Here is a 13,003-nt window from a genome sequence, read left to right on the forward strand (position 1 = left end):
CGAAGGCTCGGTTACCGGAGGCGTTTTGAAGCTGTTGACAAGCACATGGCTGGGGGGAGGGGAAGTTGTGTGAAAATTTTCGAAGATGAATTGCATCATGGCGACGGAGAAGGAGAAAGGACCCGGACCAAGGGAGGGGAAAAAGAAACGACTTGGCATCAAGAGCAGCCCGGTGTGCCGGTGAGAGAAAACATCAGCGGTATAAGTAGAGGAATTGCTATCCGCACGACATAAGGACACAGAGAGAGAAGGGAGAAAGAACTTGTTTCATTCGACACCTGAATCTCCAGGGAGACACTCTGCTGCCCCTCGTTGTGGTTGTCACCTGCTTTGGGAGATCCCCCTCCAAGGTTCACCAGATTCACCAGATTCACCAGCTTCATCTTCTATCCCTCCACCTTCATCCCATCCTTTTCCGTACCTATTCCGTCCGACCTTTCCCTCTTGTTTTTCATCCTCTTATCACTCCTGCCCCTGCATCCTCCCAATTGATCGTCCCGCTGCTTCCCTCTCTCCCTTTCCGTTTCCGTTCCGGCACCGGGCCTTTTTCTTGCCCTCCGTCCAGACACATACCTCTCCGCCGGGAAGCTCCTGTTCCCCCAGGTGACTCATTCCTGTTCATTTTCTGGCTCTCTCGGAGCTGATTGGCCTTATTTAGATAAAGCCAGCTAACTTTCCCGGGCTCTTCCAGAACTTTTCGATCTCTTCCCCTCTGTTGTCAATCACTGTTCCTTGATCCCCTTCACCCTCCCCCACCTCCGCCCCCCTCTCCCTCCACCAATTCATCCCGCCCATAATGGCTACCACTTCCCCTCACATTCAGCCTGAGGAGGCTATCGATGACACCGAGTTCATCAATGACCACCATGATCACCACAGGGACTCCGTCCACCACCGGCTACGCGCCAATTCAGCCATCATGCAGTTCCAAAAGATTCTCGTCGCCAATCGGGGTGAGATCCCCATTCGTATCTTCCGAACAGCCCATGAGTTGTCCCTCCAGACAGTCGCCGTCTACTCATACGAGGACCGACTTTCAATGCACCGGCAAAAGGCCGACGAGGCCTACGTGATCGGGAAACGCGGTCAATATACACCAGTGGGTGCCTATCTCGCCATTGACGAGATCGTCAAGATTGCTTTGGAGCACGGTGTCCATCTGATCCACCCTGGTTATGGTTTCCTGTCGGAGAACGCCGAATTCGCCCGGAAAGTTGAGCAGTCAGGCATAGTCTTCGTCGGCCCTTCCCCTGAGACAATTGAGGGCCTCGGTGACAAGGTTTCAGCTCGTCGATTAGCCATCAAATGTGATGTGCCTGTTGTCCCCGGTACTGAGGGCCCCGTTGAGCGCTATGAAGAGGTCAAGCAGTTCACTGACACCTACGGCTTCCCGATCATCATCAAGGCTGCGTTTGGTGGTGGTGGACGTGGTATGCGTGTCGTTCGCAACCAGGCGGATTTGCGCGACTCTTTTGAGCGTGCTACCTCGGAAGCGCGCTCAGCATTTGGTAATGGTACCGTCTTCGTGGAGCGCTTCCTTGACCGCCCCAAGCACATTGAGGTCCAGTTGTTGGGTGACAACCACGGCAATGTCGTCCACCTCTTCGAGCGTGATTGCTCCGTCCAGCGTCGTCACCAGAAGGTCGTCGAGATTGCACCTGCGAAGGACCTTCCTGTTGACGTTCGTGACCGCATCCTTGCGGATGCTGTCAGGCTGGCCAAGTCCGTCAACTACCGCAACGCCGGAACCGCCGAGTTCCTCGTGGACCAAGAAAACCGTTACTACTTCATTGAGATTAACCCTCGTATCCAGGTCGAACATACAATTACTGAAGAGATTACTGGCATCGATATTGTTGCAGCTCAGATCCAGATCGCTGCTGGTGCTACCCTCGAGCAGCTCGGTTTAACCCAGGACCGCATCTCCACGCGAGGATTCGCAATCCAGTGCCGTATCACGACTGAAGATCCCGCCAGGGGGTTCTCTCCAGACACCGGTAAGATCGAGGTGTACCGCTCCGCTGGTGGTAACGGCGTCCGTCTGGACGGTGGTAACGGCTTTGCTGGGGCCGTCATCACACCGCATTACGATTCCATGCTGGTCAAGTGTACTTGTCGTGGCTCCACATACGAGATTGCCCGCCGCAAGGTCATCCGCGCCCTGGTCGAATTCCGCATTCGCGGGGTCAAGACAAACATCCCTTTCTTGACCTCTTTGCTCAGTCATCCCACCTTTATTGACGGTAACTGCTGGACCACTTTTATTGATGACACCCCCGACCTGTTCACCTTGGTTGGTAGCCAGAACCGTGCTCAGAAGCTGCTTTCCTACCTCGGTGATGTCGCCGTCAACGGCAGCAGCATCAAGGGCCAGATTGGTGAGCCCAAGCTTAAGGGCGAAATTATTAAGCCTACCCTCTATGATACTGCCGGAAAGCCTATCGATGTCTCATCCCCATCCACTAAGGGGTGGAAGCAGATCCTTGATCAGGAAGGCCCGGAGGCTTTCGCTAAAGCTGTGCGTGCTAACAAGGGTTGCTTGATTATGGATACCACATGGCGTGATGCTCACCAGTCCTTGCTCGCTACTCGCGTTCGTACCATTGATCTTCTCAACATCGCCCATGAGACTAGCCATGCCTACTCTAACGCCTACAGTCTGGAATGCTGGGGTGGTGCCACTTTCGACGTTGCCATGCGTTTCCTGTACGAAGACCCATGGGACCGCCTACGTAAGATGCGTAAGGCCGTTCCCAACATCCCATTCCAGATGTTGCTCCGTGGTGCCAACGGGGTTGCCTACTCCTCCCTACCCGACAACGCTATTTATCACTTCTGTAAGCAGGCAAAGAAGTGCGGCGTTGACATCTTCCGTATCTTTGATGCTCTCAATGACATTGACCAGCTCGAGGTTGGTATCAAGGCAGTTCACGCCGCCGGAGGTGTCGTCGAGGCTACCGTTTGCTATAGTGGTGACATGTTGAACCCATCTAAGAAGTACAACCTGCAGTATTATTTGGATCTGGTTGACAAGATTGTCGCGCTCAAGCCCCATGTCCTGGGTATCAAGGATATGGCTGGTGTACTGAAACCCCAGGCGGCCCGCCTCCTTGTCGGTGGTATCCGTGAGCGGTATCCTGACCTCCCTATCCATGTCCATACCCACGATTCTGCTGGAACTGGTGTGGCGTCTATGATTGCCTGCGCCCAATCCGGTGCTGATGCCGTTGATGCAGCGACCGACAGCTTGTCCGGAATGACCTCTCAGCCAAGCATTGGTGCCATTCTTGCATCGCTTGAGGGAACCGAGCAGGATCCTGGGCTTGACCGTGCCCAGGTGCGGGCCATTGATAGCTACTGGGCTCAGCTGCGCTTGCTGTACTCTCCCTTCGAGGCTGGTCTTACCGGCCCTGACCCCGAAGTCTATGAGCACGAAATCCCCGGGGGTCAGTTGACCAACCTCATCTTCCAGGCCAGCCAGCTTGGCCTGGGCCAGCAGTGGGCAGAGACGAAGAAGGCTTACGAAATCGCCAACGATCTGCTTGGTGATATTGTCAAGGTCACGCCGACTTCCAAGGTCGTCGGTGATTTGGCCCAGTTCATTGTGTCCAACAAGCTGACCTCCGAGGATGTTATCAACCGCGCGGGTGAGCTAGACTTCCCTGGTTCCGTCCTGGAGTTCCTCGAGGGTCTCATGGGCCAGCCTTATGGCGGGTTCCCCGAGCCACTCCGCTCCAAGGCTCTGCGTGACCGCCGCAAGCTTGACAAGCGCCCGGGTCTGTTCCTGGATCCTTTGGATCTTGCCAAGATCAAGGCCGATATTAGAGAGAAGTATGGAGCGGCAACTGAGTACGACGTGGCCAGCTACGCCATGTACCCCAAGGTCTTTGAAGACTACAAGAAGTTCGTCCAGAAGTTTGGTGATCTGTCTGTTCTTCCCACACGCTACTTCCTTGCCAAGCCTGAGATTGGCGAGGAGTTCCACGTCGAGTTGGAGAAGGGCAAGGTTCTTATCCTCAAGTTGCTCGCCATCGGTCCTCTTTCTGAACAGACCGGCCAGCGTGAGGTCTTCTACGAAGTGAACGGAGAAGTCCGTCAGGTCAGTGTTGATGACAAGAAGGCCTCCGTGGAGAATGTTGCCCGCCCCAAGGCCGATGTCGGCGATAGCAGCCAGGTTGGCGCTCCTATGAGTGGTGTGGTTGTTGAAATCCGGGTCCACGAAGGCTCTGAGGTCAAGAAAGGTGATCCTATTGCTGTTCTGAGCGCCATGAAGATGGTATGTCCCATATGAACTCTTCAAGTTGTGTAAGCGGCCTGCTAACATTTGTCCTTCCAGGAAATGGTTATCTCGGCCCCCCACAGCGGCAAAGTGTCTGGATTGCTGGTCAAGGAGGGCGACTCTGTGGATGGGCAGGATCTCATCTGCAAGATTGCCAAAGCTTAAATGTGCGCGTACGATTGGATTTCGAACGAAAAGTGACTATGACGGGAAACCATAAGACGACTAAACTCATTGCCCCTTCTCTATGACGGGATTGATATTTGTACCTGGCGGCATGAATGTCGGAATATTACGGTGTTGGTTAGAGAGATACTACTATGTCTGATGATTGGGTGAATCTGGGAATCTGTTCTATACTTGTTTTTGGATTGCTTTTTATGACTGAATGATAAAGATAGCTCAGGTCGTACCGAACCAACTGACGACCTAGCTGCTTCATATACCTTCCAGCATCTTCAGGACGCTTAGTATAGGCGCTGTTATCATGCTATATACAGAACTATATACACGATCGTTCAGTATTTGCATCACATTCCGACGCCCCGACTTAAAGTCTAGAACCAGTAGAACCAGCACCATCACTATACTCACCGGCTTCCCTCAAAGCCCTCCAAACCCGAACCGCCTCATCCCAGAACTCATCCCTCCAGATCTCAACAGACCCATCAGGCTTCAACGTCCTCATTTCCCGATGACTCGTCGTCCCCCAACCCAAATCCTCTTCTCCATGCACAAATTTAATCAATGGATCAATCACCGCCCTTTTAACAATCACTTTCTCATCATCCCGGAGCAGCTCCCCATTCCCCCAAAACCAGATATACTGATCCGTTGCATGGGTAACCCCCCACGCAGGCGGCGTCGAGCGATCCGCGCATTGAAGCCGGTACTCCATGCGGTAGCGATAGATGAGCTTTTCAATACCGTCGACCGGGCGCCGAGTGACCGGGTTCGTGAGCGCGTATAGAAACCCGCGCTGCATTTTATGGACCTGCATATCAGCGTAGATGCGGCCGAAGGCGTCAGAGGCCCAGTTCTTGCAGTTCTTGGGCAGTGAACCCGTAGGGTAATATGTCTTTATGAGAGTGTCGACGATGGGGCGTGGGTAGTCTGCTATGAGGCGGTGGCGGAGATGGCCGAGGGTGTTTTGGGAGGGGGGGCGCCAGGTTCCGTAGAGGTAGTGCTCGTCGCGGCATTCCCCGGTTATGACGCGGATGTTGCGGGCGATGAGCTTTGAAGCGAGGGAGCCGTTGTCGAGGGAGTGGAAGAGGTTGTTGAGGATGAAGGTGTTATCTGTTGTTGGGCGGAATTCGTGGAAGTCGATGGATGTTGCGGCGGCGAGGAGGGTGTTGTGTGGGGTTGAGCGGAGGCGCGAGAGTTTTGCTTTGCTGGGGATGGAGATGGGGATATGTAGGGCTGATAGGAGCTGGTTGAATTGCGTTTGGGCGATGTGGGGGGCTTTGGGTTGCACCGTGAAGGAGTTGGACCAGATGCAGGCTCGTTTGACGAGGGCTTCGTGGTCTGGGACATGTAGGTCATAGGCTAGTTGGTAGCAGACGGAGTATGCGCCTGGATGTTACACTCAGCTTTGATTTCCATGTAGCTAGGGGGTTCGAATGTGGTATACCTGCGGAGTATCCGGCGAGTGTGATCTCAGATCCGTTCCCTCCGAATACTGTAATGTTGTCTCTGGTCCATTCTAGGGCTAAGCGCTGATCCCAGAAGCCATGGTTTCCGACAGTCTCGCCAACAGAAGTGGCGTCTTTCTCGAGCTCTGCGGAGTACAGAAACCCAAGGACACCTACCCGGTATGCTGGTGCGACGATGATAGCGTTGAGATTTGCTTCACCTAGAAGCGCCGCGGCATTGAAGGAATTAGGTGAGCCGAATTGCAAGAAACCGCCATCTGTTAGAGATATTAGTCCAATCCCAAGATGTTGATGTGAAGAGGAACGGTTATGTACGGATGAAAACAAGGACGGGCCATCCTGTCGAAGAAAGTAAGTTATGGTACCGCAAGCGCGATGGCGAGCACTCGGATACGCACCATTTCTTGGGGGTTCGCCAAGGGGAACCCATACATTGCACTGGAAGCAATCCTCATTCCAACCCTGTGCGACAGAGAGATCCATGAAGGTGGACTGAGGGCAGACGCCCGTAGAGCCAGGGCACCGGAAGGGGCTGCCTTTCGTGCCATAGCGATATGTGGGGGCCAGCTTCTGAGCCTTCCGCCAGCGTTCCGGGGGAGGTAAAGCATAGGGGATGCCGCCAAAATAATGGCAAAGGGGCCTGTTGGGTGACTTGGACGATATAGTGACTCCCTGAACGTAGCCTCTGGGACCGAGGGATTTCAGGTACGGCTTTTTAACGGTTTCCATGGTTGGGGATCAAAGGAGCTGCTTTGGGAGAGGTGTAGATTCGATGACTGGCTTAAACCTTGATTGGGAGGTCAATCGCCGAGAACCAAATTCATTCCTGGAGGACACATGTGCTAATTTATATGTCTATAGTCCAGATTCTTCTCCAATTGCTGATGGGGCGAAGTTGGAGATGTAGTGCCTTAGTTGTCGAAGAGCCGAGTCGGTAAAGGGGAGGAGGGGACTTCACAGTTCTTGGCTGCGGAAAGACTGCAGGGGAGGCTTGTGTCAGGCCCAGTCGGCAAAGGAGCGTATCAGAGCTGACTGAAGGAGATCGATGCGGAAGCGACAGCTGCTGAGGATGAGAAAGACCGCGGAGAAAACGCGATTTGGCTTGTCGGGACTTGGAGACTCGGCGCCAGATCTGGGGACCGGGGTCTACAGGCCACGTGAGAGTAATTTTGTCATGAGCATCTGTCTGGGACTCGAGTTTTGGATGGGAGAAGTTGCAGTGTCCGAACTCGCAATTATTGTTTCACAGCCATGCCCCATCCTACTGGTAAGATTGGACGGGATCCCGAGATTCCGAAGTGGGAAAGGCCGTATATCTGGAATTCCGGGCTTATGGTAGCTCCTAGGTACGTGCCTTGACCTCTGCAATCCTCCCAAAGACGGGGTGTCGATGAGGCTAGTACCTCAATAGACCGCGAGCATCCAAGGCTAGAGCAGTGTGACTGTTGCGCGCGACCAGCTGACGTTCCCTTGCCCATGGCTCCTCCTCGCCTTGCTCAACTTCTCCCTTTGTGGACCCCCGCACTTAGAAGTGTGCTTGACGTCAGCCTTCGGTTCCATTGGCACTCAAAACATCACGACCTGATTGATCGCGGCACTGGGAGCCCATCATGGCTCGCGCTTTTGATTATTAACCCAGGATGTCTGTGACGTGCTGTGGATCGAGGCTACTGGTCCATCCGGGGTACCGTGGGAGCTCATTCCCAATCAAGAGCTGGGGTCTGGAGGTATCAACCGCCGTGATCCGTTATTGGGTCGTAGGATGGCCTGCTCTCTGGGTTTCCTCTGAGCGGCCTGGTAGTGATGCATCCTCCTGTCCACGGGTCGTTTCACAGCGGCGAGGGTTACTTGATTACCCCTCTTTCCACTCCATAAGATGCTCGAGGAATTCTTGTATCCGGACTTAGTGAAACTCATCATCACGAAACTGGACAAAAACAGCTACCCTCCATGTGAGTTTCGACCTGGGCTTCCTGATTCTTTTAAAATAGTCTTCAGCTCGGGGTGCTTCTCTTCCGCCTGTGGACGATTGAGTACTGCCGTCAACTCAATACTAATAACATCGACACAGTCAGGACGACATCTTCAGTTTGACGAAAGCCAGCTCACTGAAACAATATGAGCAGCGACGATACGAGTAAATCCCCTCCTCGCCATTGGCATGGGCCATTTGGCAATCGGTACGAGCACCACAATGTCTGGGTGACAGGAAGCCGCCCCCAAGCTTATAGGCCGTCACGACCTTCAGCTTCTACCACCGAGGCAGCTTCCACAGGCGAGAGACGCGTATGTCTGATTCTTCTATCCCACAAGTCACCTCTTATCCAGAGCACTCATACCTTCCCGCTTGCTGAGTCGATGCACCAAGGCTAACGCCTTGTAGTCCTCCAGTGCATCCAACGTATCTACCGATACTGCGGAACGTAGCCCCCCTTCGGTCGGGGAGCGGAGGAAGTCGAGTAGCCATGGCCCATCCAGCCTGTTTGAAAGCCTGACGAGCCAGAAGCGGGACTCGGCTGATGGCTCCTTTGCCGCACGCAGACAGAGCTGGAACGAGCAGTCCCGACCCGGGGGCTTTTTCTCGAAATGGTGGGATGGATATACTCGAGGAAACAAATGAATCTTAAGGTCGTTTCTTGGTTATCTCGATCTTGGCGATTTGGTTGCAGAATATTTTTGGTTTAACTATCGCTTGCTTGTTTCGGCTAAGTATTGAAATGCTATGGGAGTGTTTCGATGGAGGCGGGCAGAATGTGCCAAAAGAAACGCATTGCAGGATGGTTGTTCCCTAGTCTATGTTGTTCTTTGCATGTTGGACATAGTCAAATAACTAATAGCAAATATATGTCGTCCTTCAACTGCGAAGCTGATATAGAGAACTCGAGTTTCATGGAGTCAATGCCAGTGATATCGAAGCCCTTTGGGATCAGCAATAAAGAGTTGAGATAGAAGGGTCGAAGGTACGTTCGCGTCAGTGACTACGAGCTATGAGCGCCGGGGACTACTGCACCTACATACCAAGGAGGTGCCACCGTGGCTATCGTACGTTCGATCCTAGACCAAAGCCAGGCGTTACATGGACCGCCGGTCCCTGGCTGGGAACAAGCGATAAATGAGACTCGAAAACTCAGGAGGAAGATCGAGTCCAACGGCCGCCAGAAAACAACTTCATGAACACCACCCCAGGTGCGGATGAAGGGCATCGTGTCGTGCTTTTCATCAATGGTTATGCGGAATTCATCACCCTTTGTGAAGCCTTCATTGTGAAAAGTAGATGCGTTGGAAAATTTGTGATTTGATATCTAACACGCCTATATCTCATGCCGTGGTAGAAGCAGAGCAAAAGCATTTCGAGAACGCCTGCCGGAATTTTTTGTTTTCCTTGATCGATTCATAAAGACAGAACCCCGCTGTTCATTGCCTGAAGACCACATAAGAAGTATGATTTACCGGACAATGCCGTCGAAGCGCTGCTTGAACCATTTGACGGTCTCGTTCTGGTTGATGCGGTGGCTGGCACCGACGCGGGCCTTGGCGCGGCGGCGCTTCGCAACACGCTCTCCGGGGCGGGTCCTGTATGCCCAAGTCAGATCTGACCATATTCCATGAATCTAGGGAGTAGAATCCCGACTCACATGCAACAGTAGAAGTCCATGCCGTAGATACCGATATTGGGGTCGTACTTGATACCAAGATCAATGTGCTCGCTGATGCCGAAGCCGAAGTTACCGGTCTCGGAGAAGTTCCTTCTCCTCAGCTCGTATTCCTTGACCTTGAGGCCACGCTCGAGAATCTCCTCAGCCTTGGGGCCACGGACGGTGACGTGGACGGCGATCTTTTCGTTACGACGGATACCGAAGGTACGGACAGTGTAGCGCGCCTTGCCTGTTGTGCGGTCCACCTCGTCAGCCATGCGGTTCTCTCTCCTCCTAACCTCTACAGATCTTTCCCGCTCTGCCTTATCCTCGACCAAGTCCCCATACTCATCGGGTTGTTCGTGTTATTCGGGTATCCTTACTGTAGACAGGAGTCTGACCGCTCAGCTGCTCGAGCACCTTAGCAGCACGGGTAAGCCTGTCACCAGACTCGCCGACACTGATGTTGAGCACGAGCTTCTGGACGCGCAGCTCGCGCATGGGGTTTGCGCTCTTGTCCTTTCCTTCCGACTACATTCGCAATCAATATTAGCGTTTCGAAAATACAAGGCGGCAGTGACGATGTGTTGCAGGTAGTTTTGAACGTACCATGGCGACTACTTTGGCGTGGACTGGTCGACTCGTTGGTTGAAGAATGTCAAGGAATCGGTCAATTGGGGGAAAGTTGTGCGCAAGTTCGACAACTGTGGGTGAATGTGGGAAGCGAGAGCCCTTAGCGTCTTGGCATGGTCGGTTGGCGCTTAGCCTCTCAGCCGCGCGTTTGGAGTCACGGGTCACGACGCCCACAGGCCGGCCCAAGCCAACCGTTGAAGCGTCGGTGTTGGACCTTAGCTCTTTGCCTAGCAGAACTCCTACGGAGCGTGCAGGTGCTGAAGTGAAAACAAGTAGAGGTACTACTTCTACTGATTCGCTGATACACATTCTTTGGTCCTATTCTCAAGTCGCATTCGTGCGCACTTTTCAGCCAACATGGCCGCCAACAAGCAGGGAAAGATGGTGAGTTGCGCAAAAGCTGCTTTTGCTTCGAAGCTTCCTCTCCTCTCGACAATTGAGCGCTATTTGTATGCTCATTATTGAATTGATAGCTAACTATGGCGCATTGTCTAGCAAAACCTTGTAAGCGGTGCAAACTCTTCATTGCCTTGGTGAAAATCTAACTTGAACGCAGATCAACTACCGGATGAGAGTTACCTTGAATGATGGGCGACAGATGACGGGACAAATGCTTGCATTTGATAAGGTGTGTTCTATCAGTCATTGATACCTTTTGATATATTTGGGTAGTTTCTGACTTCATGATTCAGCATATGAATCTAGTCTTGGCTGATACAGAGGAATTCCGTCGCGTGAAGCGGAAAGCCAAATCTGCTCCCGGAAACGCCCCTCTCGTCGAAGCAGAAGAGAAGCGGACTCTTGGACTTACAATTGTGCGCGGCACTCATGTTGTTTCTTGCTCAGTCGATGGCCCTCCTCCCGCGGATCCCTCAGCTCGCCTTGGAACCGGTGGTCCGAATGTTCCCAGTGCTGCTGCCACTCTGGCCGCTGGCCCTGGAATCAGTAAGCCCGCTGGACGTGGTCTACCGGTTGGACTTGGCGGCCCTGCAGCCGGTGTTGGAGGACCTCCCCCGCCAGGGGGCTTTCCCGGTTTTCCCCCAGGTGGTTTCCCAGGTGGGCCCCCACCAGGATTCGGTGGTCGTGGAGGGCCCGGAGCTGGACCTCGTATGTTTTCCCTCGATGTTGGACCTTTGAAGTGAGATAACTGATTGCCATTTAGCTGGTTTTGTTCCTCCCCCTGGATTTGGTGCCCAGGCTGGTCCTCGTGAGTACATCTATTGGGAGCTTCGCGGTACCTTTCAAACTGACTTGCATCTACTCCAGCTGGCGGCTTTCAGCCTCCACCAGGCTTCCAACCCCCGGGCCAGGGCCGTGGATTCCCTCCACCTGGCTTTGGGGGACGGTGATCTGGGACGATATGGAGTGGTATGGTACCTCACCATTACAATTACGGCTACATTGTGTTCTACCAACAGCAAAGGACAAATTTGGATTCGAAAGAATTTGAAGCAGCTGCACCAGGTCTTCGTTTGCTGTTGCATAGAAAGCAGCACACCAAAATTTACCTGGCAAAGGCGTTGCGGCGTGGGCGGATGCGAGGAATGCTCGAGAGAGATTACACGGTAACAAAACTTCAGGGTTAACGCAATTAATACTAGAATGTGTCAAGCACTACTCAATAGCTTAATCCAATCTATTGCAAACTCATTCTGTCCTGATTTGTAGCTCTGGGTAATACTCACGTGACCGTTTCCGATGACTCCGCAGCGATTCCGCTCGGGCTCTGGCGATGACCCAAGCGGCCGCCTCGAGTCATTGTTCCTGTTCGTCTCTGACCGAGCAGCTGTCTGAATCCTCCATCACCCCCACGCCCTGCAAGATGGCCGCCGCAATCAAGGCAATCAATGCAAAAATCCGGTCCAACAAGGTCCTAGACTATGTCTGCTCAACACGTACGTTGCAATCCAGCTTTTTTCTCCTCTCATTATCTGTTCCCGAGATCGGCCGCCATCAGAGTCCGCACCGCGATACCAAACCTACACCGGTCACTATGGAAGCAGTCTAGATTACCATAGCTATTCGAATATGGCTTTAGCTAGAATATGCGGAAAATAACTGTCCAAATAGCCATTGGCTAACGAATTCATCCGCCTATGCAGATTTCTGGGGGCCCGTCTCCAACTTCGGTATCCCCGTTGCGGCCGTGATGGATACGCAGAAGGATCCGGAAATGTACGTCTTCAACAGAATATTTTCTCTCCAGCAGCGGACTAGAGAGACTTTCTGATTAGAATTCAACCACCCTCGTTTTCTGGAACCCCAAGAAACTGACAAGTCTTGTATCAAACAGCATCTCCGGCCAGATGACTGGTGCTCTGGTCATTTACTCCGCAACCTTCATGCGCTATGCCCTCGCCGTCTCACCCAAGAACTACCTTCTCTTTGCCTGCCACGCTATCAACTTCTCCGCTCAGTGTACCCAGGGATACCGTTATCTGAACTACTGGAAGTATGTTACAAATGCCCTTTTTACGCTTACGCTTCTGCGATAAGCTTTATTGGTCATGTTAGGTTGGAAATATCTGGCTAATTTGTTTTTGCGCGCCGTTTAGCTGGGGTGGCCGTGAAGCTCGACTTGCTGCGGAGGGGGCTCAGAAGGGCAGGGCTTCTACTGAGGCTGGTGCGTAAGGGTTGGTGGATCTTACGTGGTTGTCGGGTAGTTTCGCTGTTCCAAAATATTAGTGCTAGATCTTGTACTTGCTAGAGAATTCGACAGGCTGATATTGGAGTCGCCTAATGCGTATTTTTTGTGTTCATTACGGGTGGACGACGATACGACTCGTAGATTTAGCAATATGGGA

General features: G+C 52.9%; 5 protein-coding genes across 5 annotated transcripts; 3 read left to right on the forward strand and 2 right to left on the reverse strand.

Moving 5' to 3' along the window:
- Positions 1-298: 298 nt before the first annotated feature.
- BJX67DRAFT_72429 (pyruvate carboxylase) lies at positions 299-4,605 on the forward strand. Its single transcript, XM_071035346.1, has 3 exons — positions 299-603; positions 692-4,276; positions 4,337-4,605. The coding sequence occupies exons 2-3, from the start codon at positions 797-799 to the stop codon at positions 4,442-4,444; spliced, it is 3,588 nt and encodes a 1,195-aa protein (XP_070886949.1). The 5' UTR covers positions 299-603; positions 692-796; the 3' UTR covers positions 4,445-4,605.
- BJX67DRAFT_72441 (putative carboxylesterase) lies at positions 4,561-6,818 on the reverse strand. Its single transcript, XM_071035347.1, has 4 exons — positions 6,330-6,818; positions 6,247-6,270; positions 5,910-6,188; positions 4,561-5,851 (listed from the first exon to the last, which is right to left on the reverse strand). The coding sequence occupies exons 1-4, from the start codon at positions 6,658-6,660 to the stop codon at positions 4,830-4,832; spliced, it is 1,656 nt and encodes a 551-aa protein (XP_070886950.1). The 5' UTR covers positions 6,661-6,818; the 3' UTR covers positions 4,561-4,829.
- A 2,022-nt stretch (positions 6,819-8,840) lies between these two features.
- On the reverse strand, positions 8,841-10,260 carry BJX67DRAFT_72449 (60S ribosomal protein uL5). Its single transcript, XM_071035348.1, has 4 exons — positions 10,176-10,260; positions 9,950-10,097; positions 9,567-9,816; positions 8,841-9,504 (listed from the first exon to the last, which is right to left on the reverse strand). The coding sequence occupies exons 1-4, from the start codon at positions 10,176-10,178 to the stop codon at positions 9,378-9,380; spliced, it is 528 nt and encodes a 175-aa protein (XP_070886951.1). The 5' UTR covers positions 10,179-10,260; the 3' UTR covers positions 8,841-9,377.
- Positions 10,261-10,372: 112 nt separating this feature from the next.
- BJX67DRAFT_351822 (small nuclear ribonucleoprotein-associated protein) lies at positions 10,373-11,849 on the forward strand. Its single transcript, XM_071028940.1, has 6 exons — positions 10,373-10,583; positions 10,695-10,703; positions 10,756-10,827; positions 10,892-11,306; positions 11,362-11,406; positions 11,466-11,849. Exons 1-6 carry the CDS (start codon positions 10,557-10,559, stop codon positions 11,546-11,548), a joined length of 651 nt encoding a protein of 216 aa, XP_070886952.1. The 5' UTR covers positions 10,373-10,556; the 3' UTR covers positions 11,549-11,849.
- A 101-nt stretch (positions 11,850-11,950) lies between these two features.
- Positions 11,951-12,994, forward strand: BJX67DRAFT_351824 (pyruvate transporter MPC1). Its single transcript, XM_071028941.1, has 4 exons — positions 11,951-12,094; positions 12,302-12,374; positions 12,493-12,651; positions 12,755-12,994. The coding sequence occupies exons 1-4, from the start codon at positions 12,022-12,024 to the stop codon at positions 12,828-12,830; spliced, it is 381 nt and encodes a 126-aa protein (XP_070886953.1). The 5' UTR covers positions 11,951-12,021; the 3' UTR covers positions 12,831-12,994.
- The last annotated feature ends 9 nt before the right edge of the window (positions 12,995-13,003 follow it).

Source organism: Aspergillus lucknowensis (assembly GCF_044049455.1).
Source record: "Aspergillus lucknowensis strain CBS 449.75 chromosome Unknown BJX67scaffold_16, whole genome shotgun sequence".
Taxonomy (NCBI): Eukaryota; Fungi; Ascomycota; class Eurotiomycetes; order Eurotiales; family Aspergillaceae; genus Aspergillus; species Aspergillus lucknowensis.

Excerpts from the sequence above, each read along its gene's own strand:
- BJX67DRAFT_72429 (XM_071035346.1), top strand. The coding sequence starts at position 797 with ATGGCTACCACTTCCCCTCACATTCAGCCTGAGGAGGCTATCGATGAC. Across the intron at positions 4,277-4,336 it reads TTCTGAGCGCCATGAAGATG|GAAATGGTTATCTCGGCCCC; the intron begins GTATGTCCCATA and ends TTGTCCTTCCAG.
- BJX67DRAFT_72441 (XM_071035347.1), bottom strand. The coding sequence starts at position 6,660 with ATGGAAACCGTTAAAAAGCCGTACCTGAAATCCCTCGGTCCCAGAGGC. Across the intron at positions 6,271-6,329 it reads TGGCGAACCCCCAAGAAATG|GATGGCCCGTCCTTGTTTTC; the intron begins GTGCGTATCCGA and ends TTTCTTCGACAG. Across the intron at positions 6,189-6,246 it reads GCCCGTCCTTGTTTTCATCC|ATGGCGGTTTCTTGCAATTC; the intron begins GTACATAACCGT and ends TATCTCTAACAG.
- BJX67DRAFT_72449 (XM_071035348.1), bottom strand. Across the intron at positions 9,817-9,949 it reads CGGTCAGACTCCTGTCTACA|GCAAGGCGCGCTACACTGTC; the intron begins GTAAGGATACCC and ends ACCGCACAACAG. Across the intron at positions 9,505-9,566 it reads ATGGACTTCTACTGTTGCAT|GACCCGCCCCGGAGAGCGTG; the intron begins GTGAGTCGGGAT and ends TTGGGCATACAG.
- BJX67DRAFT_351822 (XM_071028940.1), top strand. The coding sequence starts at position 10,557 with ATGGCCGCCAACAAGCAGGGAAAGATG. Across the intron at positions 10,828-10,891 it reads AAATGCTTGCATTTGATAAG|CATATGAATCTAGTCTTGGC; the intron begins GTGTGTTCTATC and ends TTCATGATTCAG. Across the intron at positions 11,407-11,465 it reads TGGTGCCCAGGCTGGTCCTC|CTGGCGGCTTTCAGCCTCCA; the intron begins GTGAGTACATCT and ends CATCTACTCCAG.
- BJX67DRAFT_351824 (XM_071028941.1), top strand. The coding sequence starts at position 12,022 with ATGGCCGCCGCAATCAAGGCAATCAATGCAAAAATCCGGTCCAACAAG. Across the intron at positions 12,095-12,301 it reads AGACTATGTCTGCTCAACAC|ATTTCTGGGGGCCCGTCTCC; the intron begins GTACGTTGCAAT and ends CCGCCTATGCAG. Across the intron at positions 12,375-12,492 it reads ACGCAGAAGGATCCGGAAAT|CATCTCCGGCCAGATGACTG; the intron begins GTACGTCTTCAA and ends TGTATCAAACAG.